General features: G+C 41.1%; 2 protein-coding genes across 3 annotated transcripts in view; one reads left to right on the top strand and one right to left on the bottom strand.

Annotated features, from left to right (window-relative positions):
* LOC137630444 (polypeptide N-acetylgalactosaminyltransferase 11-like) overlaps nt 1–27,723 on the bottom strand; it is a 57,023-nt gene that overhangs the window by 22,175 nt on the left and 7,125 nt on the right. The window contains exons 4-12 of the mRNA XM_068361916.1: nt 24,524–24,618; nt 23,893–24,056; nt 23,334–23,461; nt 22,534–22,665; nt 15,684–15,796; nt 15,292–15,409; nt 11,197–11,349; nt 4,879–5,124; nt 1,317–1,550 (exon numbers count right to left, since the gene is read on the bottom strand). Coding sequence (XP_068218017.1) covers nt 1,317–1,550; nt 4,879–5,124; nt 11,197–11,349; nt 15,292–15,409; nt 15,684–15,796; nt 22,534–22,665; nt 23,334–23,461; nt 23,893–24,056; nt 24,524–24,618 — 1,383 coding nt within the window. The remainder of the gene's footprint in view (nt 1–1,316; nt 1,551–4,878; nt 5,125–11,196; nt 11,350–15,291; nt 15,410–15,683; nt 15,797–22,533; nt 22,666–23,333; nt 23,462–23,892; nt 24,057–24,523; nt 24,619–27,723) is intronic.
* Nucleotides 4,999–27,723, top strand: part of LOC137630445 (uncharacterized) — a 58,728-nt gene continuing 36,003 nt past the window's right edge. Inside the window, exon 1 of one of the 2 annotated variants that reach the window (XM_068361917.1) lies at nt 4,999–5,137. The gene's annotated coding sequence lies outside the window, so the exon portion shown is untranslated. The remainder of the gene's footprint in view (nt 5,138–27,723) is intronic. The other variant, XM_068361918.1, reaches the window with a different exon arrangement.

Genomic DNA, 27,723 nt, shown 5'->3' with positions numbered 1-27,723 from the left:
CTATTCTCAAACTGTGTATTCATGACTATCAGATTCGTACCTACTGCTAATTCCAAGAATCTTTTACCTTCCTTATTTCTTCTAAAATTCCCCTCACCCCCCTTGTATTCATTGGTGACCAGAACTATTTCTTACATAAGCATTAATCCCCAGGTGACAATATGCCATACTCTCTTATATTTCACAAACTTTAAGGCCTGACCTCACTGATATGCAAGACCTTTGTGACATTTTCCTGTAAATCTATATAGAGACTAATTCCTAACCCCATTTCTGCTAGTATCTTCTCCTGTATGTTAAACTTTATATCCTTCCACAGATATTATATAAATTGGTGAAGTACAAAGAGATTACCACTCAATTACCCTTCCAATTATAGATTAACTCCAGTTTGGATAAAGATTGACAGAGAATTGATAAACAGAATAAGAAAGTGTATGTATTTATGTTTGCACACAATGAAGGTTTGTTAATACTCTATGCAGCAGAAACCTGGGAACTTCCCAAATAAACTGAAACTATTTTGAACAAGTGTAAATGTCAAAAATGTTTGAAAATTGACAAAAATGAAGAGACAGAGCATAGATAACCTTAGTAAGATTGAAATTCAGGCAAATGATAACACATAAGATATTTGAGAAAACTCTCAAATATTTAAGCCTGCAAAAGAAAAGTATGCTTAAGTTTTTTATAGTAAACATTATGAGCTAAGTCATAAAATTAATTATTACATTTTTAATTTAGTTGCTAGCATTTTCCAGGGTTAAATAGGGCATTCAGTAGCTTGCTGTGAGAGGTGTTGATGGAATTGGTTTTACTAATAAAATTGTGTAAAGGAAAGTGAATATACTAAAATACTTTACCACAATTAAATATCTTTGTTTGATTAAAGGCAAATAGCCACAGCAGTTAAATTTCTCTATGGAACTTAACCTTTTCCATAATGTAATTCTTAAATAACTAATGTTACAGACATATTAAGAATACAACCCCTCTGTAATATAAGCACTGTATTTACAAATAAGTTTTTAGACAATGTTGACCATTTCTATACAGTAATTTTAATTCAGTAATCCTAAATTTGCTTAGCAAACAAAAGTATCTCTGAAATACAAAACTCCCTTTTTAAATGACTTTTGGTAAATGGTACTGGTATAATGGTCTCCTAAATGATTAGTGCTTCTAAGTACTTTCTTTAATTTCCTCTGGCATCTTATAATATGAGCTAGAATGTTCTTTTCAACAACAGAGTCTCGGATAATTACAGAACGTAAAGTGACTTTTTCAAATTCAAAACCTAGAATTTTTATAAATACCTGTTCACTAATCTTCCATTCCTGTGAACCTCCCATTTCGTGGCATTTGCCTAAGCGAGGCAATCTTTCTGCAGCTTCTAGGCAAAGTAATTTTGCAATAACTAACTCGTTATGGTCCGTCTGGTAAAAGATCTGGCGGTTCATTTCTGCACATTCTGAGATAACTAATCTTGATCCCTTCACAGAAGGATCATCTTCTGACTCTATGCAAAAGTTAGTTCCACTTAACCTCATCTGGAAAAATATACAAAATCATGAAGCAAAAATTTTCTGGATCTCCAGTTGACAATATGGTTAAAAATATTAATACCTTTAAATGTTAAAAAGATGAAAGGTTTATTTAATAACAAATTAAACATTCATATGGCGAGCTCAAATATTTCTTGAATGGTGTGTACTGGGCACTTCAAGGAGCCAGTTGATTTAAGTTTGCCATACCTGTACTGGGGGTAGGGTACTATAAATTACAACTGGCTAAAAGACAAGGTGATGATCCTGTACTTAACCTATCACTGTTTAATTTTGTCTTAAAACTAAAGTGACAACTAGGCAAAAACATTGAAGTATTCAGAACAGATTTTGTTTTTTACATTCTATTTGTTGGAGGATTAATAAAATGTTTTGGAAAAGTGAGTGGTTAAGCCTCAAATAAAACATTAAAATCAACCAATGCAAAACACCACATAAACCATCAAAGAAATGACTAGTCCCCCTCATTCCTACAGTACTGCACAGTATTCATTAAATGTTCCTAACACAATATATTAAAATAATCAGCTTCTTTAATTAGAAATGCTTGAGTATTCTGTTTTTGATAAAGCTTATTTACTTCCTGACATAATTTGCAAGAAACTAGTCAAATGTTTCTTAAATGCCCTCCCAAATACAGTACTAGTAAACTGGAAATATATGCCTAGAAAAATATACAGACGAGAATCACTTGCCACGCCTTATTCATTTGTGCGCATTTGGTACATGTAACTTCTAGTGACCCCGTCGCTACGATGACTGTCATACGTCAAAAACATACCCGGCGATACAGACGGTGACGTCCAGCAACGTCATTATTATTATTATTATTATCATCATTAAAACCTTCAAATATAAACCATATGGAGGTTAAAATTACTCCTATATCCTCCATAAGAGTATAGGACATATTCGTATATCACACACAGTTCACACTCTGGAAATTAAACTAAAAAATCTCCTCTCCCTAATATTAGCCCCCCTCCTTTTCAGTCATCCAATGAAGTCTTTGGGATTCTAGCCTTTATTTTTCATTGTGTAAGAGCTATTTATCTGTTTTTAAGTTACCACAGTAGAATCACACCACGCTCTCTGGCAAATGGTGACATTCCCTCCTGATGCATTACTCAAACCCCCTGATACGCACCGCTTAGTGAAGTAGGCATCCTTGCATCTCGCCCTGCCACCACCAACTGAAATACTTGCGATTCTAGTCATTATTCACGATTATGAAAGGTCTATTTTATTGTATTTCTATGTTGGCATATGCAATCATGTCACAGATATTACATATGTAGTGTTCTTCAATTCTGTGACTCTGACTCCCACTCACAACGTAAGCAAAACTTTTTACCAGTAATTCAAGTTGACACATGATGAGATTAGTTTTTCTTATTGTATTCCTTTTTTCTCTACTATCATTTTTACAAAATATCATCTTCATGTCTTATATATTTCATATGGGTATATTTCATTGTTTTCACGAGTAAAAGTCAGCCTACTGTCATTATTTCCATTTACTGACATTCCGCGCAGTATTCGTCGTGTTCTTACATGCACAGTCTCTATATCCAAGTGAAAGGGTTAAGTGTATTTGAGGAAGAGGGCTCTCCACTGGTTAGTAAGTAACCCTGAAATTTGATAATTATGTCCTTATGATCCCAAAGTGGTGATGAAAATTACGGCTAAAAGCTCATTCTTATACATAATAAAAAATCTCTCAAAAAAAGTTTGAAGCTAATTTTTAAAGAAATATTGCATCTATTTTTTTTAATATTGACAGACTGTTGTCATTCCACCATGAAAAGATAGGGAATTCTATTGCCTACAATTTTGATAGTCACTTTTTTTAAATTGAAAAACTTCCATATGAAAAATAGTCACAATTGAAAGTGTCACTTGTATATCAATGTAATAATACAAATTAAGAAAGTTATGATTTCTAATTTCTAAGTTTTTGTAAAGGAAATTATATCTTTCAATTTTTTTTAAATGGAAGAAATTGATTGAGAAACAAAAAAGTAAAATGTAGTTTTGGGTACCCCCAAAATAACATTGTTTTAATGGGGAAAGTTGTGCTCCTTAAATAAAATTACAGTAACATAAAATATTGCGGGAAACAACTGAAAAAAGGGAATGAGGATGATACGCAATAAGAAAGGGTATAAGGAATATACATGGACTGAAATGAACAATAGAAATGTGTGAATAATAGAAATGAAAAGCAAACAGAAAAAAGGAAGAATAGAAAATTAAATATCTTACTATCTTTTATTTTTAATTATCTATACTAAAATCCTTGTAATTTATTATGCAGAAAGGAATCAATAATATTAATGTGAAATAATAAGTAAATGAATAAATAAAAACAATGAAAGGAAGGAAAATAAATTTTAGGGATAATAAATTTAAAGTAATGAGAGCTTTGAGGAAAATTATATTAAAGCAAAAATTAAACTTACCAATATAATTTATATAACATTAAGCTTAATATTAAATTTAATAGTTAAATTTAAAGTATTTGGAATTATGAAAAGATTAAAATGCTAATTAAAAGTACAGTATTTTATTTAGTGTTATAGATGACTTAGGATTTATTGGGGAAAGGATGAAAAAAAATAAGTTTGTACAGTACTTAATTGTACAATTACTGTAATAAAACCAAACAGTACAACTACTGAACTAAACGAAAACAAGGTACTGTATTGCGTTATTTGTGTTGTTAGGGGACTGCACATAGGCAGTGGTTAGTTGGTTAGGGAAGAGTTCATTGACCTAAGGGCACCAATATTACACTGTTTTTCGCTCTTCGCGGGTGTATCTGTTACCTAAACCCCGCAATGACGGAGGGCTAATTGCACTTTCCAAGGAGGAACAGTGAGGCCATTAAACTCCTCACGATGATTCTCTAAATTAAAGAAAAATAGTCACCGGCATGAGACAATGCAGACCATGATCACTCAAAAACAATTCCTTTGCACAGCTATGCTGCAGTTGCTAACAAAACTGGTATAACACTTCATTAAAATTCCCCCCCCCCACCAAGATCCTGACAATCTGGAACACAAGCATAATTTGTTCCAAGTTGATGTTGAGACTGAAAAAGACTATGAGACGTAAGCAGCATCTTACTATCAGTAGATGCTGTTAGCCTCCATGTTTACTGAGGCATCTGTATATTGGAAGGAAGGAAAACTGGTAATTTTTCACTTCTCAAGAGTAACGTCGACATAACAAAGCTTCCGGAGATGAAAGCAATATGAACATCAGTGGAGGTTCATAGAAATAATATCTTGCACATACAATGTCTCACCTGCCATTTATTAGTATAATTTCTCAATCTTTTATTCCAAGGAAGGAACTGCCTCTTGTCCCCTATTCCATGTCCAATTTCATTTTCTACTTTATTTTCTTCACCAGGTCCCGGCAGTTCTGGATAAACATTTTTCAAGTACCAAGAAAATGGCTTGCATTTCAAGTCTGCTCGTAACTTGACTCTATCTGAGATGTCGCCATATTCAATTTTCCTTGCATCGGGCCGAATACGAAAGAAATTCTCCTGTAATTAAAAGGTAATTTTAAAAAAATGTCATCTAGAGAATAGTATTCCTGAATCATAATGGATAAAAGGTTAATATATACTGTAATAGTGGATCAATATATAATAATGGTCCTTAAAACACAGCGCAAAGGTTTGAAATTATTTATGGTTAGTGGGATTTTGCTCTATACTATTCCTGTTCAGTACAAATTTATGGCACATTAAGGTTGTCAACAATTTTCCATCGTTATTTCTACTGCTAAAGAAATCTAAAATTTTTTAATATCAATCATTCATTTATAAATGCTCATATGATAATTTGTTCCGTTACTCTATACTGTACAAACCTTCGCTATTTATAAGAGTATTACTTTCAGCGAAGCTGAAAGACGAGCCATAAGACTTTTAGCGACGGATAACCATGAAACCCCCTAATTGGCAGGAGGGGAGGGGGGTAGCAAGCTATCTCGCTCACTCATACACCGGGGTTGAGCACCCACTTTGCTCTTGGCTCAATGGAGAACGGATGTTGTCTCTCTACTCCTCCTTGAAATTTTGACTTGCTGTTAACTGCAAACTTAATAATTTCTTTCTTTCTCTTTTCAGATTGCTTGTGACTTACTTACCAGCCTCATGCATACCTGTTCTGGACCTGAGGACCGCATCTGCAGTACCTTTATGTTCTCCATAGAGATGGACCCACACCACTTTTGTCTATCTTATAGAGGCCGGCGTTATGACCAGGACATCACCACTATCGAGTGTCTGCCTCCCAGTGGGAGAGGTTTGGGTGTAGGCGCAAGTTGAACTCCGAGAGATTCTTTGCTTTCGAGGTCTTCCTCCAAGTTTAAGAAACCTTGGACTTCTTCTTTGAGACCCAGATCTCTTCCCGAAGCTCCTCCTTGATGGGGGTACCCCGGGAATCAAGGGACAAAACCACTTCCTCTGGAGAAATGGTTTTGCCCCTCCCTGGAGAAGCAGTTTTGTCCCTACCCTTGGGGAGCGCCTGCTTTTTCTAATATTTTCTAAGTCTGGCTGGTCCCCTGTTGAAGGAGTTGTTGTTGGAACTTCTCCAACTAGGTGCTGACATGAAGCAGGCACCGGCTTCCTCAGATTGTGAACCTGTTGCTGATGATTGCTGCCTGTGGCAACCCTGGAGTTTTGACTACTCTGTCAGATGAAGGGTCTCTGCATTTTCCTTTTCCTGGTACTGTTGCTGACGTCAAAGAAGGAGCTCCCCCCCATGCTGAGCCTACTCTTCCATCGGGGGTGGAGCAAAGTCCAAGTCAAGTCTCTCCTGTGGGTGGTCGTTTCTGGTCCGCAAGTGAAGCCCCCCATAGAGACTCCGAGAAATCTCACATAGGCTAGTCACATGGCTAGTATTACAAATACACAGCTTGCGGAGACCGCTAGTCATGCATAGTACAATATTTTCAGTGAGGTGCAAATGTCCCTACCAGTTAGGATCTCATATCGTACGGAAAAAACCACGGGTTGATGCCAAAAGCCAGTTGGTGCGGCCTTCCACCCTCCTAAAGGTAAGTCACCCCTCTAAATAGCAAAGGTTTGTAAAGAATAACGGAACAAATGACAAATTTGGAGGCAATTTGTATTTTTTCTAATGATACAAACCTGGAGTTATTTATATAGAATATAAAGCCTTCCAGCACCTATCTCCCAAGAAGACCTGCCTGCAAACAAAGTGGGTGCTCAGCCCAGGAGTGTGAGTGGGCCGGGTAGCCGGCATACCCCCATCCCCTCTGCTAATTGGTGGGTTGGGTTGTTATCCCACGCTAAAAATCTTATGGCTTGTTTTTCAGCTTTGCTGCAAGTAATACCCCTATAAATAGCTTCAGGTTTATATCGTTAGGAAATTACTACCAGACCTTTGCTCAGACAGTGTTTATAACATTAAAACGCTTCCAGAAGATTGAAATTACTTCCAGATCTTTGCTCAGACAGCATCAGTAACGTTTAAAACACTTCAGAAAAATAAAATTACAACCAGATCTACACTCGGGCTGAATCTATAACGTTTAAAAAGATTCCAGACGACTAAAATTACTGCCAGATCTTTGGTCAGACAATATCTATAACTTTTAAAATGCTTCAAGAATTCTAAAATTACTGCCAGATCTTTGCTCAGACAGCATCCATAGCATTTAAAACACTTGCAGAAGACAGAAATTACTACTGCAGACCTTTGCTCAGACAGCATTTAATACCCCTATAAGTAGCTCCAGGTTTATATCATTAAGAAAAATACAAATTACCTCCGAATTTGCCATATCTTTCTGTAAAGAAATCCATTTTATATCATTTGAAAATACTACAAATTACTTCATCTAAGAAGTTACCATGATATTGCATTAAAGAAACTTAGTGACAATGTTCTCTGTACAAAAATTCACCAAGGTTGGTCTTTGACCGGTTCCATTGCCCCTTTCGCTAGCATAGCAGAGACCTCTTCTTGTAGGGCCGTCCTTCTAAAGGGGTCCTTCGGTGCCAACCATTCCGCCTGTTGATCTGGTATCGGGGGGGGGGGGGGGGGGGGGGGGTGTCCACGAGGAAGTGCAACCTGTAACCTTCTTTCAGGACTGTCACGGTCTATGGGTTCGATCCGTGGTCCCGCCATGCTTGCCAAGAATGTTTGAAGCATCCCCCCACCTGAGGCTTCGGCAGGAGTAGGGGTCCTCTCTCCCTATCTCCTTCGAGAGGCGCGGCCCGATCAACCTCTTCTGGCAGCTGAATAGGCTGGCCTAAATGCTGACTGTGCAGCCGACGTTCCCCTACGGGAGGGCTGCGAGGGTTGCTGCCAGGATGCAGAAGGGGTGTCCCTCCTGGGCTGGTTAGACGAGGGGCGAGGAGGGAGAGGGACGTCAGACGGAGCTCTCCTATGGGTCAGTCATCTTGCATGTGGGGGCCTGGGTTCCGCCACACCCTATAGTTTCCTCACCCTCTCCACTGTCTCTTCCACTTCCTTGAGGGGGAAAACCGAGTCGTCCCACAGTGGAAGGCTCCTCAGGGATCTCGCTTCCCTGTCGGGGAGCCTCCTTACAAGCCTGCTGAGCACTGTGTCCCTCTTCCTCAGAATCCAGTTGGCAGTTTGCGTTATCGACTGATGGGAAAGGAACTTCAGGGCCTTACCTCCCGAGCTAATCAGCTCCTTCAGCAACGCCTGAATTTCCGGAACTGCGAGATCATGCGCTGACTGGAATCCTACCAGCGTGGAGGCCCACCAATCCAGCCAGGATGATACGTGAATCAAGTCCCTAGACAGCTCCTCCATCATGGCAGTCTCTGCGGGGGAGAAACAAACCGGTGCCATGGTAGCTCTCTCCTCCGCTGCACCCTGTCCCAAGATGGCGACTGCCGGTTCTACTGCGCAGGCCCCCATGTGGTGTCCTTCAGGGAGGTAGAACTGGGACTGCGTCTTCAGGCCCTGGAGGAGTCTAGACGCGCTCTGGTTTTTGGGGGCTTCAGCATAGTTGGCCACGACCTTGCTCAATGCGCCAGTCCCAGCTTCACATCCCTTGCCAAAGGGAGGGCTAGCAAGGGCCTCTGCTGCACAGGCGCATCCACCAATCTGTTGAGGCTTGAGAGGCAGACCTCATCAGTAGAGGGCTCAGGTTCGTCCAGTCTATGGTGCCGCCGGATGAGGCCTATCACCCTCCCGTATGCAGAGACCTCCGCTGGCGAACCTTCTTCTCCGTCTTCCACCTTCTCCGATGGGGGACTCAGTTCTCGTGACGAAGGACCTCCGACGGGGGGAGCCGCACGGGGAGGAGGCATCCTTCTGGAGTGGTCCAGTTCCTTCTCTTCAGGTAGTAGGATGGGCATCGCCACTGGAATGGAGGACTCCGTCCTGGTCCTATCTCTTCTACTGACGGACCATGGGTCTGTGGGCTTGCCCGTCGAGGAAAGGTGCTTCTCCCGTTCCGGACGACTCAACGACGATCTAGAGGCCGGGACGCGGCTGCCAGACCGAAGGGGCGACTCTCCCCGCTGGGCGGGTGGAGACGGAACCTTCGCGGACTTATGCCTGTCCCTTGGTGCCTGATGCGACGAGTCCCTCCGTCGGTCATACCTCCTTTTGTCGACCAATCCTACTGGTGAGCGGGGCCTGGGACGCCATCCCAAGGTGCCCGCGACTGCTGCAACTCCCAGGAGTTGGCTACGGGGAATGGAGACTCGTACCCATTCCTCTTCTTGCGAAAGACTTCTCCTGAACTTCCTCCTCGGGGACCTGGAACGTCTCCTCCCGTGGCGAGAGCGTGAATGAGAGCGCGATCGAGATCTTCTCCTGCGGGATCTATCTCGTCGTCTCCTATGGTCCCTCAGGTCTCCGTCTTCTGACGAGAAAGAGTAGGCCTCTACCGAGGAGCCCGAAGACCTGTAAGACCTTGTTGGAGGGGCTGAGACTTGCCGCGTTGCTGGTGGTTCTGCATGGGGTTCGGCCGGCGAAGAAGGCTCCATGAAGTCTGCCGGGAACGAAGCTAAAGGTGTTAGAGGGGAGCAGGGGAGCTCCTCGCTGGGGAACCAGGTCTCAAAATCCTCTTCTGTCCTCAGGGGCGATATGAAGGGCGTCTTCGGAGGTGCCCACCCTAGGGCGTCTGATGGCGGCGAGTCGTCCTTCTCGGTGGCACCCTCGGCTGCTGACCCACCTGAAAAACCTGCCCACGAGACTGGAGAAGAGACACTTACCGTATTTCCCCACATCGGATCGTCCGAAGAGACGGGACCTGCTTTCACCAGGGCTCCGTCCTCCGGATACACACCTGCCCCTCCTCAGGCCCCCCACTTGCCTGGACCGAAGACAATCCCACTGTCCGGTAATTCAGACTCCTGGGGAAGGGCCATAGGCCGCTTCCCCGCAACAGACTTACCTCGACCCTTACTCTGGGTAGGGGAAGACAGCAGAGAGACTCTGTCCGACGGTACGCCAGGCGAAGCGAGGGGCGAAGCGACGCTGGACTTCCTAGGGGACCGACGAGATGCCTTCTTCTTAGTGCCGTACCGCACCCACTTCACTTCATTCCAGGACTTGCACTCCGGACACGTGGCTGTAGGGGAACACATACTGCCCCTACACGACGATCACAAGGAGTGCGGGTCAACTTCGGGCTTAGAGAGGAAAGCGCCACACGATTTCTCGGCTACAGGCCCAGGGCAACGATGGGGATACTCCATAACGCACTAGTAATACACCACGAGACACAGGAACACAGAGGGAAAGGATAGGGAAACACACAAAGGGACAACGTGGGGACCGCGTGAGACACAAAGGGATCGGGGACACAAAGGGTCGCACTGGGTTTAAAGAGAGCGTTGGGGTGTTAACGCCGACGCAACCAGAAACTTAGTGGAGAGCGAAGCCTGAGCAAGCATGCTCTCTGACCCCGGGTCGTCTCTGGGCATGTATCCCTCCGCCAGAGATACCCCGTATAGAAAATGGGAGTAGGGTAAACTACACAAAATTCTGGTCGGATGGGAGGAGATCCCAGATACTCCTAAGAAAGTAGTTCGAGTTAAGTACTTCATGTTGAAACAATTTATTTTAACATTTCTTATACTTTGTGGCATAATTGATCCTATGGCTTTAATCACACTTGATACTTATCTGTTAGATATTTTTATAATTGGTGCAGCTGATAGTATTACATTGTTTCCTTGTTTCAGCACCACTTGTAAGGGACATAATTTTATCAAACCATTCTAAAACAGCATCTTATGTTTCTCAGCTGCTATATATATTTCTTGACTCTCCCTTTGTACCAAAATCTTCGTCCTACTATGGCTGCTTTGCTTCTAGCATTCTACTTATCCAACTAGGGTTGCATCTTGTTTTTCACAATAATAATACATTATTCTCTAGGATTTTAGGACTGAATGTCAATTATATTTTATATACAACACTTTACACATTAAACATCCACAATAACAGATGTACAAAAAAAGTTGTAAAATCATTCACATAATATTTTGTTTTTATGTAATGAGTCTTTTGTAAACAATAATGAATGAAGTCAAATGAAGATATCAACCATACTTAAACTAATTTTCGTAGGAGACAATAGTTATACACTTTACCTTAAATTCATCTAGCCAGACATGTGCTACTCTTAAAGAGTTTTTAAGCAGAGAGTCCTGACCACCAGGACCGCCATATGGACGTCTCCTTCTGAAAATGTGACCAACTCGGGAACATGGAACTATTTCAAGGCTACCACCACAGGTCCATATCTACAGCAAAAAGGAAATTAGAGTTAATATAAGATACATGTAATTGGTCTGATGAAAAAGGATTAACATAGATAATAATTTCAAGATAAGGCACATAACTTATGGTTGTATGCCCAATTTAAGGTGCATTTCCACTTTTAAAGGTTTTACCATTTGAGACTTAAAATAAAAATATTATAAAAGAGACTTGCTTGTTCCTACAATATTACACCAACATCCTTTAATAAAAGTAAGATTTCAGTGAAGCTTGAATGGGTGTTAAACTTTTAAAGAGGTAAACATAGTTGATGGCAGGTAGAGGGTAGGCCCCGCACACCCACCAACTGGAGTAACCCTCACTATGACTTTGTCTGAAGTTTTGTGCTGATGTACTGTACCTCTCTGCATCCTGCATCTTGGGTGTTTAATGCTTTTTCTTTTCTGTTTTCAACGTGTTTGTACTTGATGATGACTCCACGGGCAGATATGTGGCTTTGCCCTGGTAAGTCTGGCCAGTACATGAGCAACCCAAAGGTGGATCCGCATCAGCTGTATGTCTCCTGCAGGGGGCATGGCTACTCCTCATTGAGGTTTTGAGAGAACTACCCCAGTGGATCAATCTCCTCTGTCAGCCCCATCTGCAAAAGTACCAAAACTTGGTGGCATCCCTGTTACTTTACAGGTGGTGACTGTCCAGTATCTCCTCAGACAGAAAGGCTTTTCACGAGGTATTGCACGGGAGATGTCTGGATATCCACAAAGGTCCTTTGCAGCTGTCTATCAGGGAAAGCAGGCAGTCTTCTATTATTAGTGTCGTAGATGGGATACTTGTCCGGTCTGAATTGATTACTGATTTCTTTGTTTACCTTCATTAGGGGAACTATGTCACTGTGATAAAAGGATATACCTTGGCCTTGAGCCAGGTCTTCACTATAGAGCTTAAACCTTTAATCTTAATGGGAATCATCTATGATCATGAGAAGCTTTGAGCTATCTTGTGCTACTCGAAAACTCGGACCTCCAGAGTGGGAGGTCACAAGAGCTCCCGGCTCTCTCGAGTGCTCTCTGTATGAATACTTGAGGAGAGAGTGGGACAGGATCTGACCCTAGGGATTGCCTTACTGCTAGCCTTGGCCTTTGGGAAGAGAGTAGGTGAGCTTCATGGGATCTTGTATGTTACGAGTCAGTCGAAGGGATGGACGAAGGTCTTATATACTGTAGGTTTGTCCTGGAGCTTATGGTGAAGACCCAGAACCCAGCTGTTCATGATTTCCAGTTTAAGTCCTTATCCATTACTTTTTCCTACGATGTTACTAGCAATTGGGATGACTTGCTTCTCTGTAGTGAGAGGGAGCAACAGTGTTACCGAAAGAGATCACAATGCCTTAGACCAGAGCTGCAGAGAATATTCCTTGGACTACGGTAGGGTGAAGAAAGAGGTATCCAAGAACAGTATTTAGTTTCAACTTCATGAGACCATCAGGCTCGCATAACCTGCTCCCCGCGAATCATCAGATGAGCCTCCCAAGGTGAAAGCTCACGAAGTCAGGGTTATCAGCTCCACACTAGCCTTTAGGAAGAACCTATCCATGGTGCAAGTCTCTGGAAAAGCTCAACAATTTTCACTTCCCACTACCCTTGGGACCCCTCTGATGGTCCAGCACTTTGCTGCAGTAGAGGGGCTTGAGTGTCTCAATGATGGGCTGGGCAATGGCGGTGGGGTAGTTTATCCACCCTGGCAGGCTCAACCATACTGCTAAGGCCAGTTCTGAGAGACCAGACCAAGACTGGACCCCTATAGGCCTTCTCCTTTATTTCAGATAGGCAAAGGCTAGGAGAAGGAAAACTCCAAAATCAAACCAAACAAGACCCAAACGGCAGAGCTTCCCAGCGCCGGCGGAAGAGGGCAATGCCTATCGGGCAGGCAACAAGGCGGGCCTTGACATAACAAGAACCCGACAGCCCGATGCAACCAACATCGAAGAAGCCGCCTGTCTCATATGTCTTGAGCCGCGGTGAAAACGATGTGGGCCAAGTGTGTGTGAGTGGCCGTTGCAAAGCCACGACCACCCAAAACAATATACCCAGCTACTGGCATTCTGTCGTTTCCTCCACCCTTCTTCTGATAGGAGGCTGATGGCTAACGACAGAACCCAATACTCGGACACGAGTGGGCGCCGATGACGACGAAGACGACGACCCTTGGGAGCATATTAAGTCCTTGGACTTCAAGGTAAACTACCTTAGGGAACAGCATTCGTGCCATTTTGCATTTGACTGTATGTTATTATTATTATTACTACCTAAGCTACAACCTTAATTAGGAAAGCAGGATGCCATAAGCCAAAGGGCTTCAACAGGGAAAACAGGTCAGTGAGGAGAGGTAATAAATAGAATAGTGTGCCTGAGTGTATCCTCAAGCAAGAGAATACTTGTACAGAGGCTATGGCACATCTCAATACTAGAAAACAATGGTTTGATTTTGGAGTGGTCTTTGTAGAGAAGAGCTGCTTACCATAGCTGACAAGTCTCTTATACCCTTACCAAGTGGAAAGTAGCCACGGAACAAAGTGCAGTAGTTAACCCTTAAGAGAAGAATTCTTTGGTAATCTCAGTGTTGTCGGGTGTATAAGGGCGGAGGAGAATGTGGTAAGAATAGGCCAGAGTATTAGGCATATGTGCAGGCAAAGTAAAACTGAGCCATAACCAGAGAGAGGGATTCAATGCAGTACCGTCTGGCCAGTCAAGGGACCCTATAACTCTCTACCAGTAGTATCTCAACAAGTAGCTGGTGCCTTGGCAAACCTACCCATAAGGGTAGAAAGGACGGAATGAATACAAACCACTTCTCATACATGCAGACATCATATCCTTAGGATATAGGTTCTTCTGCAACTGCCTACCTGCCATCTGGTTGGGACATAGCCTATTACTTGCATCTTCTTCATGCTCAGATTGTTGGGTTGTTGACAGGAGTCATAACATTCACAGTTTTCTAAAACAAAAGTGCATTTACATTTCCCCAGCCAGATTACTTTATAGGGACTTCTGCCCTGCATAAGACAAACCTGCCGTTGAAGGACAATGGTTTGTAAGCAAGTGGAAACAAATCACAAATCATTAAAGTAATTTGTATATTTCCTAATAAAAACCCAAATACTGTTAACTTTCATTGACCATCTGAATCACACTGCAAGTCCTATTAACACTCACAGGGAAGGTTGCTTCACCTAGTTGGTGGGTGGGAACTACCCTTCACCCTCTAACAACTATGCTTACCTCATTAGAAGTTCAACGGCTGTTCCAGCTTCGCTGAAGTCCAATTCCTATTAAAGGACTCGTTTTTGTATAGTTTGGAAAAATACAAATTACTTTTGGAATTTGTGATATTTAAACGACAATATGTATAAGAGCTCATTATCAAAAGTTAGGTTAAATACAAAAGTAACTTCTATGAAGTATGAATTTTCCATAAAGGAACTAAATAAAAATATTATGTATATCTGAATTTAAATGGATTAAAAATTTTATATAGATACACGAGTTTCATACTTGTGCAAGAATTTAAAACTTAAAAAATCTTTAGTGTATTTAAAGATTCCTTGCAGTCCCTAATGCTAGACTGTAGGATCTTTGTCAGAAAGGCTCATGTTAAGCAACAAAATTTCACAGCACCATCTCACTCTCAAGCATACAGTTTTAAGGCTATATGCCAGGTATCATACTAAATCTGTGTGACTAGTGGAAGGTTAACCATAGATCAAGTAGCATTAACCTTGCAAATTCCATTTATAAAATAACAAAGATAGTTTACCAAGGCAAGTTTGCCTAAATTTTTTTTATATCACATGTATGCTTGCCAGTCTTTGCATTAAATTTAAAGAAAACCCACAACTACTGGAATTAAAATGAAACTTATATTTTATAAAATCAACAATTTGTGTTAAGATGGTCTCAACTTACCCTAAATGACATCTCTAAATTTTCTCCTCCCCATACATCCATTCCTTTATCATATTCTCCTAGCTCCTTAAAATAATTGCGATCAATAGCAAAAAGTCCTCCAGCCATTGTTGGAGACCTGGAAAGAAAAATAAAAACAAGCAAATGTCATTTAATAGTAGCAATATAAAAGAACTAAACTACCAATTACAAAATAAAGTTCAGTTCACAATGAACTACATCAAAGTTCAACACAAAACTTTATCATGACATGTTACAATATAAGTACAGTGCACAAGAACACTGAAACATTTTTTTTTTTTTCATTAAAATACCAATATATTTCAAACACAAAATAGTCAGGGAAGTTTTTATAGACAAATATACAAAATGAGAGTACTGTAGAAACTTACCTGATAGGTTTTACAAAGTTACTTTTATCACTAAAGTATGATTGTGGAATGCTATCCCACTTGAAATGAAGTCCCCAGTTAAAGCCCCCACGGACAAGAGGAGATGCAGTATACTGTAGAAAATAAATATTTATTATGGTTAAAGCAAAATTAAATTCTTAAAATAATATGATATTTTAATTATAAAATAAATTTTTGAATATACTTACCCAGTGAATATATAATAGCTGCAACTCTGTTGCTCGACAGACACATACATAAAAAAACTCGCGAGCGATCGCTATGCAGGTTGCGGGTGTGCCCACCAGCGCCAACTGTCGGCCAGATACCACTCTCGATGTAAACAAAACCTTCAGTTTCTTCTCATCCCACTGTGTCTCTATTGGGGAGGAAGGGAGGGTCGTTTAATTTATATATTCACCGGGTAAGTATATTCAAAAATTTATTTTATAATTAAAATATCATTTTTAAATATTTAACTTAGCCGGTGAATATATAATAGCTGATTCACACCCAAGGAGGTGGGTAGAGACCAGAGTTAATTATGTTTACAGCGTATAAGCTAAGAGTTTTTTCATTTTGGCAGTTATCAATATAACAAAACCAAAATAAATAGGTACCTGGTGAGGAAGTTGACTTAGACGATTACTCTGCCTTATTAGTCTGTCTTCCTCACGAAGCCCAGCGATCCTCTTAGGATGCTGAAAGACTCCCAGGAGCTGAAGTATCAAGGGTTGCAACCCATACAACAGGACCTCATCAAACCCCTAATCTGGGCACTCTCAAGAAATGACTTTGACCACCCGCCAAATCAATCAGGATGCGAAAGGCTTCTTAGCCTTCCGAACAACCCATAAAACAATATTAAAAACATTTCAAGAGACAGATTAAAAGGATATTGGAATTAGGGAAGTGTAGTGGTAGAACCCTCACCCACTACTGCACTCGCTGCAACGAATGGACCCAGTGTGTAGCAGTCCTCGTAAAGAGTCTGGACATCTTTTAAGTAAAATGACGCGAACACTGACTTGTTTCTCCAAGAAGTCGCGTCCATAATACTTTGCAGAGATTTATTTTGCTTGAAGGCCACGGAGGTTGCTATATCTCTAACTTCGTGCGTCTTAACCTTAAGCAAACATCGGTCTTTCTCATTCAAGTGAGAATGAGCTTCTCGTATTAAAAAAATCTGATAAAATATGACAAAGAATTCTTTGACATAGGCAATGAAGGTCTCTTAACTGAGCACCATAATGCCTCAGATTTCCCTCGTAATGACTTAATACGAGTTAGATCGAACTTAAGAGCTCTAACAGGACATAATACTCTTTCCAGTTCGTTGCCTACGATCTCTGATAAGCAAGGAATATCAAAAGATTTAGGTCAAGGACGAGAAGGCAGTTCATTTTTGGCCAGGAAACCAAGTTGAAGTGAACAAGTGGCTTTTTTCTGTAGAAAAGCCGATGTTCTTACTGAAGGCATGAAGTTCACTGACCCTTTTAGCCGAAGCCAAGCACACTAGGAAAAGTGTCTTGAGGGTGAGATCCTTCAGGGAGGCTGAATGTAATGGCTCAAACCTGTCTGACATGAGGAACATTAGGACCACGTCTAAGTTCCATCCAGGAGTTGCCAAACGACGTTCCTTAGAGGTCTCGACAGACTTAAGGAGATCTTGGAGATCTTCATTGTTGGAAAGATCTAAGCCTCTATGTCGAAAGACCAAAGCCAACATGCTCCTGTAGCCCTTAATCGTGGGAGCTGAAAGGGAGCGAACCTTTCTCAGATGTAAAAGAAAATCTGCGATTTGGGCTACAGAGGTACTGGACGAGGACACAGATGCTGACTTGCACCAGTCTCGAAAGACTTCCCACTTCGACTGGTATACTCTAATGGTAGAAGCTCTCCTAGCTCTTGCAATCGCACTGACTGCCTCCTTCGAAAAAACTCTAGCTCTTGAGAGTCTTTCGATAGTGTGAAGGAAGTCAGACGAAGAGCGGGGAGGCTTTGATGGACATTCTTTACGTGGGGCTGACGTAACAGATCTACCCTTAGAGGAAGACTTCTTGGAAAGTCTACCAGCCATTGAAGTACCTCGGTGAACCACTCTCTCACGGGACAGAGGGTAGCAACCAACGTCAACCTTGTCCCTCCGTGAGAGGCGAACTTCTGCAGTACTTTGTTGACTATCTTGAATGGTGGGAATGCATATAAGTCCATAAAAGACCAATCCAGTAGAAAAGCGTCTATGTAAATTGCTTCTGTATCTAGGACTGGAGAGCAAAAGATTGGTAACCTTTTGGTCAACGAGGAGGCAAAGAGGTCTATGGTTGGTTGACCCCAAGAAGCCCAAAGACTCTTGCCCACGTCCTTGTGGAGGGTCCATTCCGTGGGTATCACCTGACCCCTCCGACTGAGACAGTCTGCCAAGACGTTCAAGTCCCCCTGGATGAATCTCGTCAACAGGGAGATGCCTCGAATTCTAGACCATAAGAGAAGGTCCCTTGCGATCTCGAGCAGCGTGAAGGAGTGTGTGCCTCCTTGCTTGGAGATGTACGCCAAAGTTGTGGTGTTGTCTGAGTTGACCTCTACCACTTAGAGTCGAAGACGCTTCCTAATATCATCAAGGCCAAGTGGACTGCTAATAGCTCCTTGCCGATGATGTGCATGCTCTTCTGACTTGAGGTCCACAGACCCGCGCATTCCCGACCGTCCAGGGTCGCACCCAACCCAAACCCGACGCGTCTGAGGACAACACGTGGTTTGGGTTCTTGACTGCTAGGGATAGTCCCTCTCTCAGACTGATATTGCTGTCCCACCATTTCAGGTATGCCTTTATTGGTTCGGAGACTGGGAATGATACCGTCTGTAATGTCTTGTCCTAGTTCCAGTGAGAGGCTAGATGGAACCGGAGAGGCAGAAGGGGTAGTCTCCCTAGTGAGACAAACTGCTCCAGGGATGAGAGAGTCCCTACGAGACTGTTCCAACTTCTGACTGAATAAACCTTTTCTTTTCAGCATTAGTTGGACTTCGAGCAGGGCTTCACTGCGAATCTCCATCCCCAAAAATAGAATAATCTGGGATGGGATCAGTTGGGACTTTTAGGTTGACCACAAGTCCCAACTCCCTGGCCAGACTCAACGTCCAATGTAGATCCTGCAGACAGCGAAGGCTGGACGATGCTCTGAGAAGCCAGTCGTCCAAGTACAGGGAGGTTCGGATCCCCGATAGCTCGAAACTGGTACCCCACATTCCTGTAAACAAACCTCAGAAACGGTTGGGAATCCGGGTGTATAGGAATGTGGAAGTATGCCTCCTGAAGGTCGAGAGAGACCATCCAGTCGCCTTCCATAAATGCTGTCAAGACAGCCTGGTAGACTTCATCGTGAAGTTTGTCTTGACAATGAACACATTGAGCGCACTTGCCTCTTGCGTACTCCTGCAGTGAACATGGCTGCCAAATCATGGAGCCATCCCTGAGGGACTTGTTCCTGCAGAGAACGTGGCTGTCAGATCATTGGAGCCATCCCTGAAAGCCTTGTTTATGCATGACATAATTGTACAGCAAAACTTCAAAGGCTAGAAAACAGCTGTGAAGTTGACCTGTAAAATCTTGGAGCGTCTCATGGCCAGGCGCCAGGGAGAGTCTATGAGGTTTGAGAAGTCTATCTGGGCAGAGGCAGGAACTCCCAAGCCGAGAACTTCTCTCGTGTCATATCAGACTCTCGCTCTATAAGCCTGTTTTAAAAGAAGGGAAAGCAAAGGCTGTATCCCCCAAACTCCTCCTGGTGATAAACCAGTCGCCTAGCAAACGTAAAGCTCTCTAGGAGAGCGAGAGAGCACTAGCTTATAAAACAACGGCTTCGAAGTAGCTAGGCCTAGTGTAAGCTCTGACGTTTAGGCGAACGAGGAGCAGCAGTTACAAAAAGATCCGGACAAAGATCCTTAAAAATCAGCATGATTTATTTAAAGTCCATAGAGGGCTAAGCAGCTTTAGGCTCCTCTCCGTCTGACAGAGTCCTCAAGGGAATATCAGTAGGAGGGGGAACAGCAACTTCCTCATCTGAAGGACCTTGTCCGATAATAGCTGAGTCTCAAGCAAGGGAGAGACCTACCGTGGTGGCAATGCTTAACAAGCAGAGTCCACACGCACTGGTGCATTAGTAGCGGACCAGGACGCAACATCATGTAACTGCTTGACAGTCTGTGAACTGTCAACAACAACAGGTGTGAGAGACCAGGACGCAACGTCATGTAACTGCTTGACAGTCTGTGAACTGTCAACAACAACAGGTGCATGAGGACGCACAGCGTCCACTCGAGACTGCTTTGACCGCCTAGACTGAGCAGTCAAAACAACTCTAGAATGCGGAGGTTGACGCTCAGCGTCAAAACAAGTCGACTCCGATTGTTAGCGAACGTCCTGAACGTCAACAGGAGCATCAGCAAGTGGCCTAACGTCCAAATGTGGCTGAAAATCCACACGAGACCGCATCGAGTGTGGTTCTAAACAACCTGACTGACGTGACTTAGCTACGCCAACGTCAACAGGACGCACAAAGGAACGTTAGGGTGGCTGAAAGCCAGGATCTCGATGAGATAAACGGCTAGGCTCAACGGACTTATCGGCAGAATAGTCTTCCATAAGGGAGGCAAGCTTATTCTGCATATCTTGCCGTACAACCCATTTAGGATCAACGGAAATGGTTGCGGTAAGAGACGAGGGTAACGTCTGTGACCGCAAAACCTTGCCAACAAAAAGACTCTCGGAGTCTGTGTTACGCTTTTGTTAGGCGGCGAGCAGTCTTCCGATGACTGCATAGGGTCAGAGCTGTCCTAATGGCTACAACCAGGATGCTGGACCTGTCCTGAAAGGACTGACTTTCGCTTAAGGGCCTCGAAACCTTGTTTCAGGTTTCTTATGCGAAAAGCCTTCGGATGACGAGGAGAAAATTGTCTCTCTCGCCTTATGGTAGGGGAGATCTTGGTAAGATACACCCGATACCATAGAGGGAACGTCTGTTCGCTGATCAAGGCCTCTCGAACCCATAAGTCGTACGACATTACTTCTTCCCTGGGCTTGGGAGCTTGCAAGAGGTCCCGGACTAGGTGAACGACAGGCACGAACAGACGAACCCTCGGTCGCAACACTGATAACACTTTGCGCAATATCACTTTATCACTACGATTTTCTGTTTTGCACTTATTTCACTGAAATCGAAACTTTTACTGATTTTTACCTGAAGCACGCAATTCTACCCTCATCAAAAGGTAGTAATAGCGAAATCAGTCGTATAATGCAAGCACATTAATACCAGCAAAAAACAGTAAACATCTTTTAAGATAAAAAATTCAGTGGCTGGGGAAGAGACTAAACACTAGTTCATTCAAAACTACGTTTTCAATCTCTCACCGTACATTGCCTGGGGACGAGAATAAAAAACTAAAAACGTTTTAACCTTTCTCCCCGTACAGAGACTAGGGATGAGAGTAACTCGAGAACAACGTTACCCGCTTGAACGGAATGTTTTCTCTCCTCTCTCTCCCTCCGTCTCTATCTCTCTCTCTCTCTCTTGATTTCGCACCTAAGAGAAGAGCCCAATTACGTTTCGTCAAAAAAACATGTTATTTGACCAAAGGAAAAAACTGAAAGGTTTTTCAAATAAAAAGTTCCTTTAAAATAGAATTTAAAACATTTAAGCTTTGAAAGAAGAATGAACAAAACGTCAGAATCGATTTACTCTTTCTGCAAAGTGAAACCGTGATACTCTCTCTCTCTCTATCGTAACGATAGAGCGCAAACTGCGTAGCATAAATAAACTGAACGTTAGTTCATCTTTGAAACAGTACGAAGACTATTCAAAGAAAATCTTTCATAAAATATCTATTAAAAAATATTCATTTAAAAAGTTTTAAATCATTAGCTCTTTAAAAGCTATTTACGATTGAAAGGGCTCAACGTTGTTTAACTTCGGTTTCCAAGTTAGGACCGCCTACTCTCAGGAAAGGTCGCAAATAAACAAATCATTAAAAATTTATTTTTATGTTTATTATAAATGGAAAGTTAATCGAAGAGGCCTAATAAAGGCGGTGAGATATAAAATATATAGAGGAAAATCTATAATTAATTTATAACGTGATAAGATAATTGCTAAAAGCCTAAACACACTTCCGTCTAAGGGAAGGGTCGGCCATTTAAAAGTCAAAGAAAGTCCATACTCTCTTTGTCATCAAAAATTAAATCAATCCAAAAACGAGTTCAAGATTTAAGATGAAGATAAAACACCTGCACTGCGAAAGCTCAAACCAAAATGAAGTACTTCACCAAAATGTTGAGAAAACTCCAGGTTCTACAGCGAGTAAAAGTACGTCTTGTCGACACGTCGACAGAGAAGAAATTGAAGGTTTTGTTTACATCGAGAGTGGTATCTGGCCGACAGTTGGCGCTGGTGGGCACACCCGCAACCTGCATAGCGATCGCTCGCGAGTTTTTTTATGTATGTGTCTGTCGAGCAACAGAGTTGCAGCTATTATATATTCACCGGCTAAGTTAAATATTTAAAACTATGTATTAAATAAAATACAGATAATAATAAAAAATTGGAAAAAATTAAATTGATAAAAAAATAAACCTATAAGCACCTTTTACTACTACACCATAGGATGGTTCCCACTGACTACTTTATAGCCTCCTTTCAACTTGAGCTACAACAATAATAATGATAATAAAATTAACATATAGATGGGACTACACCAAAGGAAACCAAAATAATAGATAAAGGGCAGGAAATAATACAATACAATGCATAAAGTGGGTGGCACTCCATCTATAGGGCCACGCTAGCAAGACCCTTACCTGAAATGTGTCTGGAGAAATAACATCTATGATGGGGGTGACAACATGAGTTCGATTTTCTTTCACTCTTGCCAGCAGTGGTTCTATCCAGCCAACGTTGACCTCTACATGACTGTCTAAAAAGAGTAGTACCTGAAATTCCAAATTCTTGAGTAGTAAAAGGGGAAAGTAAAATATCTGAGCAACAATCAACATTTTTGTGTTAACATGTCTTTTTCATATATAAGATAATTCAAGACTAAAAAATATTCTCCAATATAAAATTTATTCTATGAAGTGTTCACTGCAATTTAAAGTGCAATGTAATTATACTGTAGTTTAATGCCTATTCAATTCATTCTAATCTTTCAATAACCAATATCTCAACAAAGTTGCTAGTTTTAATGGTAGAATATTTACCAAGACCCAATATGTCGTACAGACTAAGAAGCCCCATATTACAGGGAATTTACAATGAGTAACATAACCTTGCAAAATTTTGCATAACATTTTTTTTTAAACATGAAAAATTACAGAATTTAGACCAAAAATAAAACTCGAAAAAATTAACTAAATTTCAAATCAAAACTAATAAAGGGAATAATAACATTGCTTTTATTTCCAGTGTGTGTAAATTCTAGGTTTAATATACACCAGCATTACTCCTAATCACATGAACCAAAGAGATTGGCTCCCACTACCTAAGTTCAACATCTTGTGTCCCATGTCAAAGGCAGCACTAAAATCTCTTCTATTATGTCTACAGTTATCTGCATCAACCTAAGTTGCTATCACAAATACAGTATAAAGCTATGACATACCTGACCACTTGCATGCCTTGCTCCAAACACTCGGGCTCTAATAAGGCCTTCTCTTTCTGGAGTTTTTATTACACGAATCTTCTCACTGATGTCTTTCATTTCCTTAATCACCTCTGTATGATATTTTTCTGAAAATTAAAGCTCTCTAATGATTTATTTAATTAGTTTGGTAACAAAAAATTTTCCAGCACCTGAAGACAAATTTATTTAGAAGGGCACAGGATGGTGAACATTCTATTATTCAAAGTAGAGTACAGTACTATAATACTGTATGTTCAAAGAGAGAAATAAATAGCTGATAATAGTTTAAATGCATTGCTTTTCAGTTGGGTTACAAGCTTGGATTGTTTTTCAGTCCAGTTATAAGTTTGGTTAAAGTAAATTTCAAAGAGCTTCTAGCAGATTCCAGTTGATAAACATACCAACATACAGAACTCTTGAGAAGTTGGTATACTAGTTATAAAGCCCCCAGGATTTTTTCTCATTCAAGATCTCAAACTGCTATCACATTTAACAAATAAACTTGTGCGAAGTCCATAAATTAATATTACCAAATTACCTTCATCAGTGTCATCTATGAGAAGTAATTCATGTAAGTAATTTGCTGGTGTTCTATCTAGAATTGAATACACAGTTCTCAACAGTGCAGAATGGTCTTCACGATAGAAGCAGACAATAATAGATGCAGGTGGTAACAAGGATGGATAAACAATATCTTTGCATCTGAAAGAAGAAAAGTGCATGACTAGATAGTTAACAATTGCAAGATCATTTCCACAAGCAGTAATGTGCTATTTGGTCAGTATGTGCCATTAGATAAAGCCTAAATACATCACTTGGAAGGATTCCAAATGGATCAGAGGGCGAAAGCATGTTTAAGCAAGCCTATGTAAGGCAATAGTTTGTATTAACAGAACAAAATTGGGTCAGAGATTACTATAGTCCATTTCTTTTAGCGATGCATATTTGTACCGACTCGCAGCGGTGCCCTTTTAGCTCGGAAAAGTTTCGTGATCGCTGATTGGTTGGAATTATCTCGTCCAACCAATCAGCGATCCGGAAACTTTCCTCAGCTAAAAGGGCACCGCTGCGAGTTGGTGCAAATATGCATCGCTAAAATAAATGGACTATAGGTTTATTCTGTTAAACAATAAAAATTTCACAAAATTTCAAATAAAAGAATACAATACTTTTTATTCCTGGTGTCTGGAACTGGACGATGCAGTGATAGGCGAGTTGATATAAGTGTATTGAAGGCATGAAGGCGATACCCCTTCTCTTTTTCCTGAGAAAATAAGTAAAGTTAGAGAAATATCAACTGCTAAATAAGTTGTGCTTTCTGGCATTATTACAGTAGTATAGGCATACTTGATACTGTGTTTAGAAAGATATATAAAACATCATATGTATACGATACATAACTGATATGATGATCCGTGCAATTGAAAGTTAATTAGTGATTCAATGTTTACAAAGTGGACATTGACAACACTGAAAATTTAATGTTTAAAAACAACTGCCTGATTTATTGATAACTAGTGTACCTGATTTATTGATAACTGTATATACAAGTTCAGTTATTATTACAAAAGTTTAGTACTGTACAAACTATTTATGGTGCAAGAAACTACAGTGCAGTACTCTACTGAAGATCAAAAGGTATTCTTTCATGTAAAACAGTATGAATTGCTTTATAGTACTGATTTACTGTGGACTTTTTCTAATCTCACTGAAATTAAGCAACCTTTTCTGGGTAATTTGGGAAACATTTAGCTTTCCCTTTACATTTGCAGTAATATCATGGAGAATAATTAGCTTTCATCATCTACGCCTCTTGATTCAAAGGGCCTCGGTCAGATATCACTAGTTGACTCTTATCTTGAACTTTTGAATCAATACTTCTCCATACATCATCTCCTACTTCATGCTCAGTCATGCAGGCTTGGGTCTTTCAAGTCTTCTAGTGCTTTGTGGAGCCCAGTTAAAAGTTTGACTTAATCTCTCTGGGAGAGTGTGAAGATCATGCCCAAAGCATCTCTCTATTCCACACCATGATCTCATCCCCATATGACACTCGGGTAATCCCTCTAATAGTTTCATTCCTAATCCTGTCTTGCCAGGTAACTTCAAATATTCATTTGAGGCCTTAGTTTTCAAAGCCACCAAAATTTGTTGGATATGCCTTGGGAATAACTAAATAGCATAGAACAAACCCAATCAACATTAAAGTTGCTGCATAGTAACTAATGATTGCTTTAGCAGCTTAGTATGGATGAGGGAAGGTATGAAGGAGGGAGGCCTTTTCTATTTTCATTCACAGGTTGTTAAGTTGGCCCTTCCACTTGTTCTATTTAGAGGTAAGATTCTTGGAAATAATATAGTTTTCACTCTACATTGTGTGTAATACAGTTCTGTTAGCCAAACTTCCAGCATTTATCTATGTCTGCATAAAATTAATTCCAGCCTATTGTTTACAAGAGTGTCTATTTTGCTGTTGATTGTGTAACACATGCTGCCTCTACCTTTATTAGTTGTGTTTCTCTAGATGCCAGTCATTCTGTTACTTTTTCATATCAGCAACGTTCTCTAGTCTACTGTTATTCTATATCCTTCATTTGCTTATGATTTATTCCTAAATTACTTCTGCCTTCTGATCCCGAGTCTATTATGCTCAACTGCACTAATTTCATTATTTTATTAATCATAATCTATCAACTAAGATGTATTGTACTGTAATTGAATGGGGACCCAGCAACTTAGTAGTTGAAAGTTTTTGCCCAAGTTTTGTTTCCTCTTCAGTTAAATTCTTATATGTTTTAAATAAAAATATAATTAAAATTTTCACTGTTAATACAATTTTGGGTATTAAGTGATGTTGAAAATTTTCTTAGTATGATCACTTAGATCAGCATGCTGAATCTGATTCTAAGAAATTAGATATACTGTACTGTATTTTTTTTTATACAGCCCCCTGTGGCCGCAGGGGCATATAAAAATTAGAATAGCGCCAACGTTATCCCTGCGTGTCGTAAGAGGTGACGGGACGGGACGGGACGAGGGGGCTGGGAACCCCCTCTCCTGTATAAATTCCTGCGAGACATCGACAAGGAGATGGAGCTGGGGGGAGAGTGACTGCTCCCCGCACTCTAGTTTTGGGGTGTTTGAATGTGCGTGGATGTAGTACGATAGAGAGTAAAATATGTGAGATTGGAAGTATGTTTAGAAGTAGAAGGATGGATGTATTGGCCTTGTGTGAGACAAAGATGAAAGGAAAAGGTGAAGTGATGTTTGGTGAAATGTCTGGTAGAGTGTCTGGGATTGAAAGGGGAAGAGCGAGAGAGGGTGTGGCGTTATTGCTGAGTGAATGGATGACAGGTAAAGTAGTGGAATGGAAGGAGATATCATCTAGGTTAATGTGGGTAAGGGTTAGGTTGGGTAAGGAATGTTGGGCGTTTGTCAGTGCGTATGGGCCAGGTAGTGAAAAAAGTGAAGAAGAGCGGAATGAGTTCTGGAATGAATTAACTAGGTGTGTAGAAGGACTGGGTAGAAGGAATTATGTAGTTGTTATGGGTGACTTAAATGCTAGAGTGGGCGCTGGAGAGGTAGAAGGTGTCATTGGGAAGTATGGCGTACCAGGTGAAAATGAGAGTGGTGAGAGACTGGTAGACATGTGTGTTGAACAAGAGATGGTAATAAGTGCTAGCTTCTTTAAAACGAAAGATAAAAATAAGTATACATGGGTAAGAGTGGCAAATGGAAGAGTAGTAGAAAGGGCATTAATGGATTATGTGTTGATAACTAAAAGAATGTTTGGAAGATTGAAAGACGTGCACGTGTTTAGGGGTATGGCTAACGGTATGTCTGATCATTATTTGGTGGAAGGAAAATTAGTTGTAGTAAAAGAGTGGGGGAATAGAGTAGGTGGATGTAAAAGGGAGGTAGTGAGGATTGAAGAGCTAATAAAACCGGGGGTAAAAAGTAAATATCAGGAAAGGTTGAAAATGGCATATGACGAGGTGAGAGTAAGAGAAACTGGTAATTTAGAGGAGTGGAAGTTAGTAAAAGAAAATTTTGTTGGGATTGCAAGTGATGTATGTGGCAAGAAGGTTGTTGGAGGCAGCATGAGGAAGGGCAGTGAATGGTGGAATGAAGGAGTGAAGGTAAAAGTGGAAAAGAAAAAGAGGGCTTTTGAAGAATGGCTGCAGAGTAATAGTATAGAGAAGTATGAAAAATATAGAGAGAAAAATGTGGAAGTAAAGCACAAGGTACGTGAGGCAAAGAGGGCAGCTGACTTGAGGTGGGGTCAGGGATTGGGTCAGTCATATGAAGAGAATAAGAGGAAGTTTTGGAAAGAAGTGAAGAGAGTAAGGAAGGCTGGCGCAAGAATTGA

Source organism: Palaemon carinicauda, chromosome 38, assembly GCF_036898095.1.
Source record: "Palaemon carinicauda isolate YSFRI2023 chromosome 38, ASM3689809v2, whole genome shotgun sequence".
In the NCBI taxonomy this organism is placed as follows: Eukaryota; Metazoa; Arthropoda; class Malacostraca; order Decapoda; family Palaemonidae; genus Palaemon; species Palaemon carinicauda.
The sequence above is the reverse complement of the archived record's forward strand: the minus strand, read 5'-3'. Positions and strand labels throughout refer to the sequence as shown.